Source organism: Durio zibethinus, chromosome 4 (assembly GCF_047325235.1).
Source record: "Durio zibethinus cultivar Kanyao isolate XHJ-2024 chromosome 4, ASM4732523v1, whole genome shotgun sequence".
In the NCBI taxonomy this organism is placed as follows: Eukaryota; Viridiplantae; Streptophyta; class Magnoliopsida; order Malvales; family Malvaceae; genus Durio; species Durio zibethinus.
This window is the reverse complement of record NC_143165.1, coordinates 5,559,734-5,570,710: the sequence shown is the minus strand read 5'-3', so window position 1 is coordinate 5,570,710 and position 10,977 is coordinate 5,559,734. Positions and strand designations below refer to the sequence as shown.

General features: G+C 28.5%; 1 protein-coding gene across 1 annotated transcript; it reads left to right on the top strand.

The window, feature by feature from the left end:
* The first annotated feature begins 7,598 nt into the window (after nucleotides 1-7,598).
* On the top strand, nucleotides 7,599-10,509 carry LOC111288739 (phospholipase A1 PLIP1, chloroplastic-like). The gene is made up of 5 exons (XM_089760306.1): nucleotides 7,599-8,418; nucleotides 8,526-9,053; nucleotides 9,263-9,322; nucleotides 9,404-9,820; nucleotides 9,971-10,509. The coding sequence occupies exons 1-5, from the start codon at nucleotides 7,747-7,749 to the stop codon at nucleotides 10,388-10,390; spliced, it is 2,097 nt and encodes a 698-aa protein (XP_089616432.1). The 5' UTR covers nucleotides 7,599-7,746; the 3' UTR covers nucleotides 10,391-10,509.
* The last annotated feature ends 468 nt before the right edge of the window (nucleotides 10,510-10,977 follow it).

Below are 10,977 nucleotides of genomic sequence, written 5' to 3'. Positions count from 1 at the left end.
AGATATTAATTTTTTATTCAAACTTTCTTAAAATTTAATTAAATCTTCAAATTTGGACGATTAATCCTTTCGTTAGGTTTAGAATGAGCCATAAAGAAACAACAGATAAACAATCCTGACAGTCGTTCTTCACATGACGTGTGGCGGTCCTACATTTTCAGTCGAAGAGTACGAGGAGAATCTTTGGAGGTTACGTGGCACTGTCTGAGGCTGCCAAGAAGGATGGGCCTATTTAAAGCATTGAATTTTCGTGCTACCGCTGTAAGGGGCAGTTGGAAATGTGCGGAACATACAATGTAGCCAGCATAAAGGCAGCCAATGAGGGGAGGAAACGTGGAGGTCACTGGCTGTGGGTGGTTCATACAACCGCACATTTTGCCGTGCTGTTCTACCTTTATTTACGTTTCTACCCTCCACCCACCAACAAAATATCGCAAACGCCACCGTTGCTCATGCGATCATGAAGATTCTCTGACTTTTTATTAGGTGCTATTAACTCGAAATTTAATTTAATTAATTTTTATAATTATTTAAAAAAATAATATTTAGTGAATTTGAATTTAAATTTAATTATTTATAAATTTTTATTTTAGAATTATGATTTTTTATAAAAAATATAATAAAAATTTTTAAATATTTATTTTTATTTTGAGTTACATATACTTAATAAACAATTAAATTATAGGTAAACACATCCAAAGCAAGAATTTATGATTTATTTTAGAATAAAAACAATAATCTCAATCATAAATCAATGTCCTAAATATGATTTATTCTAGTAAAAAAAGTACACTTCTCAATTTTTTTTATTTTCACTTTAATGTTTTGATTACTACTAACTTGACAAATTCAAAAATTTCAATTAATTGTGAATAATTGCAAGAATATATAGATATTTATCGCATTTTCCTATTTGATTATTTCTAAAAAAGGTGTGAAAAGTTTTTTAAAAAATCTTTAAAATGGAATGAATAAAGTACTTGTTACAAAGTCTACTCGTATGAAATTAATTAGAGATAATGTCACAAATAGTTTGTGAATTATAATAAAATATTTAATGTAATATTCAAATTTAATGTGACTGTAATACCTAAATTATGAATTTATTAACTAATGTAATACATAAATAATTGTTTGTCTGTAACGTATTATCATTTAAAATTAATTATATTAGGAATGAATACTATATTAATTAATTATAATTTAAAATTAATCACATTAGGGATGAATATTATATTAATTAATAATTTCATAGTTTAGAGCTTTAGATACCATATTAAAAATTTTTTAAATTCAACTATTATATTAAATATTTTACTATAGTTTAGGACTATTCATTATATTAACTTAATTAGTTATGTTAAAACTTTTGCTATAATATGATTAAATCCATGAAGTCCATTAATAACATTTGCATTATCAATTAATGATACAAGATATACAATGTATGAATTAAGAGCACAAAACCCTTAATTGAATATTTTGATATTAAATAGTTCCTCATTTCTCAAAATCTACCTTTTCTCCTTCTTGAACAGATCATTGAATTAAGCTTTTAAAATATATCATGAAACTCAAATTCTACTATTCTTTGATTTTTATTTTTAATTCTTTGATAGATCTCTATCATTCTAGTTGGATGATGTCTGAATATCATTTCATCAAACACTTTGTCATTCTAGTCTAACACAGTTATGTGATATTATATCATAAAATTATGATATGTGACATAAATATTCAATTAAATTACTCTAAATATATTTTTTAATTCAAAAGTTAAAAAGAAAAGAAAAAAATATATAAAAAAAAATTAAAAAGAAAGAAAAAGTAAATTTTTTATTGACGTGGTAATAGTTGATAGAACAATAAATGGATATTTACGATATATGACATAATTTTATTGAATATTCATGTCATTTTAGCCACTTAACTAGATAATAATACGAAATATCACAGTATTTGACGAAATGAAAGTTGGAGTACAAAGTGAAATTTTATTTCTTTAAGTGCCAAATTGACAAAACATGTATGGTACAGGGGTATTTACATATTAACCCAATTAATTAAAAGAAATGTAAAAACCGAAAGAAGTAGACCCAGTTGGGTCATTTAAAAAAACATAAGGGGCGTTTACGTCCAAAAAACTCTATTTTTAGACGGCAACTCTCATTGTCCACGTGATTCTTTTGATTCCACTCAGATTGTATCAAGCCAGATCTAACTATAATGAAATAGTTTCTGTTTCCAAAATCATACATCAAATCTGTCGTAACAAAACACAAACTCTACAGATGTTCCCAAATTTCACTTCCCACTTTCTTGTCCGAATTCAGCTACAAACACATTTTGACATCCATTTTTTAAAAATTTTAGTTTCTCTTACGTTTTTTAGATTCTGATACCAATTATTAAGAGCATTTTTCGATCATAAAAATATCGTTTGATTTCTCCCTCGAACTGTTGTCTCCTACTCCAGGGTTCGTGGCATCTGACGATGGTGAACAAAGGTACATATATTTATATATATAATTAGTTTGAATTTTTTCATCATTCTTTTTACATGGATTTATTGTTAATTTTCACTAAAAAAAGTTTGGAATGCAAAAACTTGGGGTGTTTGATTATATGATATCACCCTGGCTTTTGTTCGTTTAGTTTGAATGCTAGGCTGCTCACCCGCATGGACGTGAAATTTTAAAATAAAATATAATAGTATGATATTAAAAAAAATATAAAAGTGATACGATTTAAAATTTTAATAAAATTTATATGAATTTAATAAAATAAAAAATATATTTTATATTTTTGTATTAATATGAATTATAATAACTGATTTTTATATAAAATATAACACGAATATATAAATTATTAATATTTTTTATAATATAAATACACGATTTGTTGGTCTACAAAATTAATGAAATAATGAAAATAATTTTAATAATTAAAATATACTTCATAGATGTGGTTTTGAATGATGACAGTAAAACATAGAAATAAATTGTAATATTGGTGAGAGGTAAAACTTAAATAAAATTATTTAAATAAAGTTTGTAATTTTTTTAATTAAAAATGATTTATTAAAAAATTTAATAAAAAATTCAAATAGATTGATAGATTTTCATAAGAAAATTAGTAATATGTAAAAATATATATTAAAAATATTATTTATAATTTAATTTTGATTAAAACTTATAATTAACGATAGAGAACTTGAAAATGCACTTTGATTAGTATCTATTAAAATTTGATTGAATTAGAAAATGTCTGCACTCAACAATCTATTATCTCTCATTTTGCTTTAATATTGAATTCCATACTTCTTTTTCATTAATTAATATTGCAAAAAGATATTTGATTTCATTATTCCACTATTTTTTCTTTTATTAATGAAATCGATGATTTGATAAAAAAAAATTTAAATTGATGATCAAAGTGCTTGTGTTTGATAGAAAATTAATTAATATGCAAATTATGCCTATTGCTATACCTACTAAGGTATATTTGAGAGGAAATATAGCAAGGAAAAAATATGAAAAAATTTATTTTATTTATTGAGATTTATAATATATGTGTTATTTTATAATTGAATCATTAAATTATTCTTTTTTCATCAAATAAATAATAAATTTGAGGAATTTTTTTTTTCAATGAAAAGGAAAGCAAAAAACTTTATTGTTATTCCCGTATGATGCATTTAGTAATATAAAATATGACACGATAACATAACACGAAAATTATATGAAAAAAGATATGAAAATGATGTAATTTAAAATTTTAATAAAAAATCTTATATGAATTTAATAAAAATTAAAAAATATTATTTTATATTTTATTTGTCTATGCAAATTATAACATATAATTTTAACATAAAATACTATATATATGGATATATAAATTATTCATATTTTATTCAATGTAAATGCACAAATTATCAAAATGTAATATAATTTTTATTTATTTATTTATTTATTATGAGCGGTTGTAACTGATTAATCAATATAAGTATTAGATCTTGACAAACCATTAATATCATCGTTGCATTTATCACTCAAAACCTAAGCCCAATCGTGACTAGCTATTATTTAGGGTTAGAGTGTTGTTAAAAGAAAGTTGTCTTTTTTTTTTCTTATTACATCATTTTTTTTTTGCTTATTTCATAATAATAATAATAATAATAATAATAAAGTTAAAGGGTATAAAAAGTCCATAAACTATAATTAAAAAAAATTATATAATCTCTTTTTTTTATTGCAATCAATTAACTCTTTAATATTTATTTACATTTAATTAAAATTTTATTTAGATGAAAAAGTTAACATTGTTAATCTTTTTGTTAACTAAGATAAATTTTCATGTGACATCAATAAAATATATGAAAATTTGTCATTTGATGAAATTAATATATGTAAAAATTAAATAAAATAAAATTTTTATTTTTTCTTTTTCTTTTCTATTTTCTTTCCCTATCTCTAAAACCCTTTAAAAATTCAATTGAATATAATTCAAAAATTGATTAATTCAATTTTGTTATGTATTAAATTTTGTCCAATTAAAAATTCAATTGTCGAAATAAAAAATTAATGACTCGATTGATTATAATAAAATATTAAAGACTTAAATAATTCTTTAATTGTAGTCTAAAAATTTTTTTAACCCTTTAACATAATAATAATAATAATAATAATCGTTGATGAAGATAATTCTAGAAGCATAGTTATTTCCGGGTAATTCAGAGTTTCATTTCATGGTAGTTGGGAGTTGTAACCATGAACTCTTTTTGTCAAAAGTGGTCTGCTCCAAACTTGGGTCCATTGCGATGATTCCAAGGGCTAAATTTTCCATGGATTTTCAAACTTGAAAAGAAAAAACAAAAAGGAGGCTTTTAAAGCGTGTGAGAATCAAACTTGTATTTTTATTGTTTTTTATTTAATTAAGGTTGTTCTTTTATGATTATCAGCCATTAGTTTTGTTTATGATTTTCAGCCCTAAAACTAAAAATATTTGAATCGAATTTAATTATAATTTTTATTAGTTTTATACAAATTTTAGATTTTTATAAATTATAATAATTATTTTATATCTAAATTTATTTGAATATATTAAAATAATAAAAAATTAATAACATTAAAAATTTTTATTTTAAAATTTTAATAAAATTCAATTTAAATTAATTCGATTTTAAAGAAAAATTGGTTTGAATTTATATCAAATTTGAACAATATTTAGAATACTATACATCAACTAAAATAACAAAACTAAATCAAATCTGATTTTTTTATTACCTCTAGACTTACTGGTAAAGTATTAAACTTTTAATTTTAGTGATTAAAATTATTTTTTGTAAGTATGTCAATACTCAATAGTAGTAGAGCATATTTCTTTGTTTAAGTTATCATTTTCTTGGAAAAGGAGATTAATTGAATAAAAAATATGGATATATTTATATATAGTTGTTTGTTTGAACCTTTAGATATTTTGGAGTCAACCAGATAATTTAAAATATGATGTGATGATATGACAAAAAAATAATATAAAAAATAAAGTTATTACGGTTTAAAATTTTAATAAAAATTATATATGAATTTAATAAAACATAAAAAAAATTATATTTTTATGTTAATACGAAATGATACATAATTTTTATGTAAAATATGACATTAATTTATAAATTATCAATATTTTATAAGATATAGATATACAAATTATCAAATTTATTTTGAAATCTTTGGAAAAATAAGCGATATTGCGAAGATATCCTAGTCTTAGTTCTTGGACATGGCATTATTTTATTACTGTGTGGGGTTTAACAACCTGCTGTCGTCTAACCGTGGCAAAGTAGTTTGGTGCGACGACGGGGATTTTCAAGCATGGAGGATGCTTAATTTTAAACGCCAAAGGACTGAAAATTCCCGTCGTGATCAACAAACATAGTGTTGGTTTTATAAAAGAAATCAAAGCTCGGGGAAAACTTTGAAAAAATTACAAATATCGGAGATCGAATTCTAGACTTGCATGAATACACCAAGACAAATTTTTATGTGCTCTCATTTTGGACTCATTTTCCTATGAATTTTAGACTTATCGATTTTAATTATATTTAATAATTTGTGTATTTATATTTGTTTATTTCGTGTTAAACATATGTTTAACACAAAAATTGTTATATTATAATTTGTGTTTATATATCGAAAGTGAAACATATTTTTTAGTTTTTTATCAAATTTAGATATAATTTTTATTAAAATTTTAAATTATATTTATTTGTGTCGAGTTCTGATATGAATATATTCTTGAAAAGATAAAAAACTAGAAGATAATAGCTAAGTGAAAAGGCAAGGAATCACTCTATGCTTTTGTACATTGATGCGCAAATCAAAAGTTAGAAATCAAGATGAAAAAGATGATAATGTCTGGATGACTATATTTATATATGAGAGGTAGTGGATTAATGGAGGACAATAATAATATAGCCGAATTGATGTAACATTAAATATGTCAGGTCAATCTAACACGGTACTAATGTTCGAAATATCTTCATCAATATTACTTTTATATTTTGTTTATATTGTGTTTAAAATTATTGATCTAATTTTAACCCATTTTTCCTGCCTTGTATTCAACATGTTTTCCTTTTCCTATTTTGTTTCACAACTACTTTTTCTAACCTGATTTCCTAGATTTTGCTCCTTAAAGGGGGCAAGCTACAGAATAATCCGATCATCCAAAACAAGACAAAAAAAATAAAGGGTTGGTTGGAAACGATGTTATTTTGTCCTAATAGGGTAGTTGAAGCCTTGAAGATTCATCAAACTAATCAGCAATGGTGCAGAATTTTTTTCTGGAGATATTTATTTATAATATATATAAAAATTCATTGATAAATTTACTAATTTTACCGACGTAAAAAATATTCATAAGAAATTTTAGTCAAATGAAAATTTTTTCTTAAATTTTTTTCTTATTTTTCGATTTTAAGGGTGTCTATAAAGTGGATCCTTCACTGCTAATCAGACACCATAGATTTCATCGATGCAATTGTCTTGTAGCAGGTGGTTCCCTCAAAACCCAAAAGCAATTTTGTGAAAGGGCAAAATGTGTTTAATCGACCAACATTTGCCATGTAATGAACCAGATGATAAAATCATTGTCTTTGGTTTATATAATAGAAACACAATCTCGTATATAACCACGCCTTTGTCTACCAAAAACACCTTCATCTCACTTTTTCGAAAACTCCAACATCGATTTAGTTTGGTAATTTGCTTATATGACAATACTAATATAAATCTAATAATTCGTGTGTTTATATCATATAAAATATTGATAATTTATATATTTTTATTATATTTTATACAAAAATTATGTGTTACAATTCTTGTCAGACATACAAAACACGAAATATGTTTATTTTATCTTTTTTAAATTCATATATAGTTTTTACTAAAATTTGAACTGTCATATGTTTTTCGTTTTCGTGTTATGTAACTGTATTGTATTTTAAATCATTGGTTCTATACTTAATTATATTACAACCTTGTTGTTACCGGTAGGTTTCATAGATCTTCACATACATTCTTTATAATGTTTGTTACCATATTCTAATTTCTTCCAAAGAATTCTACCAACACCCCTGGTTTTAAGCTCACACTCTTCTCTTGGCACAGATTTCTTCTCTAACAATGGTTGGCTATTTTTTCAGGGCAGCCTGAAGTGAATTGTGCATCAACAATCTGACACAAAGCTATGGCATGCACAACCATGACTGTCCCTGCATCGACAGTTAAAGATGGATGCAAAGAAGAGATCAAGGGCCTTCGGAGATCACAATCTGACATAAATCGTCGAAAGAAAGTTGGCCTTCGAAGGTCGCGTTCAGATGATCACCTTTGTTACTCTATTAATCGGATACGTGCTGCATCAACAAAACCAATCCTGAAGAATAGCCCCTCCGTTGGGATTTTTCCGAAGCTCCCTTTCCAAATATCCAGTTCCATAATTCCAAAATCTGTTAGCTCATTTTTGTTTGACCTAGAGACGAGTAAGGATTCGAGTATGGTGGACAATATCGATGACAACTCAATGGAAAACAATGAGGAAGAAAAGGAAATAGAGAGAGCAAATTGGTTGAACAGGTTGCTGGAGATTCGAAGTCGATGGAAATATAGACAAGTACAAGAGGGTGTAGAAGGAGATGGAATATATGATGAGAATCAAAGTGGAGATGGCGATTGTGATGTACATGGTGGCTGTGAAGTGAGCTATGACTCCGAAGAAGAGGGTGGCAGAGGTGGTGAAGAGAAATATGACCGCGAATCGTTCTCGAAATTATTGGTTCAGGTGCCATGGTCTGATACCAAGCTGTTTTCCCAGCTCGCCTTCTTGTGCAACTTAGCTTATGTGATACCACAGATTGAGGTATGTTTCTCCAAAATTCATCAAGCTTTTGCTGTTTAGAACTATTCTTTGATTTTTGTGAGCAAATTTCATTGTTATAAGCTTTGATTCTCGTCATCTATGTGCAGGAAAATGATTTAAGAAACTATTCTGGCCTAAAGTTTGTAACATCATCTCTAGAAAGGAAAGCAGAAGTGGCTACAATTAAAGCAAAATTCGATCAGGACTCTACTCGCGTACCTGTTTCCGCCCCAGAAATTACCAAATTGGAGTCAATGAAAGTTGAGAGTTCAGAGCAGAAACGCCGCCTAATACGTTTATCTGTGGTTTCTGAGATTGCGGCTTCAGCTGCATGCTACATTCAGTCACAGGCAAATGGCTTTTTGTCCCCTGGCTCTAAGTCACCTGAGGAGGATGGTGGCATGGATTCATGTAGATGTGGAGACCAGCCAGAAATGGAGGGGGAGAATTTGACCCGAGTGTATAACTCGGAGGTGGCTGCTTACATGGCAGCATCAACAATGACCGTAGTGGTTAGAGCTGGAGAGAAGGAAAAACTAGAGGCTGCAAAGGACCTTCAGTCGCTACATTCATCGCCTTGTGAATGGTTTGTTTGCGATGACTTGAGCACATATACCCGCTCTTTTGTAATCCAGGTATTAGTTCAATTCTGTTTATAGGCCTGCATTTACATTTCTCGAGCAACAATCAATCTGATATAGCATCTGATGTACAAATCATCATATACAAGTCATTTTGTTCTAAGACAAAGTTAAATGAGGAAAGATCAAATTGTTGAATCTTGATATCTTCTAGATTGTTTGTTTATATTTGCATATATGATCTAATTGAACTTGAACTGCAGGGGTCCGACTCTCTGGCGTCATGGCAGGCGAACCTTTTTTTCGAGCCTACTAAATTTGAGGTGAGCTTTACGCGAATGAAAATGGGAGAATTAGAAGAGTTACTAACTTAATGTACATCTAATACTATTATTCCCTTACAGGGAACTGATGTGCTTGTTCATAGAGGAATTTATGAAGCTGCAAAGGGCATATACGAACAATTCATGCCAGAAATTATGGATCATCTGAACAGGCATGGAGATCGGGCGAAGCTTCAATTTACCGGTCATTCCCTTGGGGGTAGTCTTTCCCTTTTAGTTAACTTGATGCTGTTGACTAGGAAGGTTGTAAAGCCTTCTGCTCTTCGACCAGTTGTTACTTTTGGCTCACCATTTGTGTTCTGCGGAGGCCAAAAGATACTAGATGAATTGGGGCTAGATGACAACCATGTTCATTGTGTGATGATGCACCGAGACATCGTCCCTAGAGCCTTCTCCTGCAAATATCCAAACCATGTCGCGGTTCTCCTCAAGCGTCTGCCTGGTTCCCTCCGATCTCACCCCTGTCTACTAAAAAATGTAAGTACTTAAACGCTTTGCATCAGTGACGGATCCAAGGTTTTTTCATTGACACCTTACTTGTACATGTGCATCCGGCCCTGCTTTGCCATCGCGAAAATAATCGGAGAACTAGACCCATATAATTCTCATTCATCTTTTCTGATGCAGAAACTTTTGTACATTCCACTGGGAAAGCTATTCATTCTCCAACCTGATGAGAAGTTATCTCCTTCACACCCTCTAATCCCTCCAGGAAATGCACTTTATGCTTTGGACAAGACACGTAGGGGATACACATTGAAGGCACTCAAGGCCTTCCTGAACTGTCCTCATCCCCTTGACATCCTCAGTGATCTCACAGCCTATGGCTCCGAAGGTACCATTTTGAGAGATCATGACTCCAGCAACTACTTGAAAGCGGTTAATGGTGTCCTATGGCAACAGAAAAAGATGCTTGTTCTCCGAGCCAGGATCCAGAGAGGCCTGTTATGGCTACTGCTGGTTTCACCATCTCCTCACTCATGGACCCATGATAGAACTTCAGATAGCAGCCTGTTGTCAAATAAGGAGATTATGACCTGTGTGTGAACTTTGCAGGGCCGGATCGAATGGCAAACTAGGGTATCCAAAGATTGAAAAACCAAAAATTTTTTAAAAAATTTCTCATGGACACTTTGTTCGTAAATAAAATGGGTAAATTTCTCACGATTTTTTATATATTATAAGTGGACACTTATGAAATCGAATCCGTCATCTATCCAACATAAACAAAAAAAAAAAAAAAACATGTACATTCACTGAACTTATAGTCTTTTGCTATGTCTCAATGGCATTCATTGTTGACTAAAATGTCAATGTTCTTGTCTACAACCCAAAGGCCATTAGAAAAGGGAACAATCGTACCCAAAACATAAACATAACAAACAAGATTATATACAAATTTATATTAGTACTTTAATTCTTGTTCTATCTTGTTATAACATGCCAGTTGTGACTATTCGCATTAATTTGTAAAGTATTATTTGTTTTATTTATTAGATTTTATAATTTTATTGTTTCATAAGTTAAAGATGTTATGATATAAACATTTATATTCCAAATCAAATTTTAATACATAATCGATACAAAATTCATGGGTATCATCATATCAATGCACTAAAAATTTAGTAGATTGT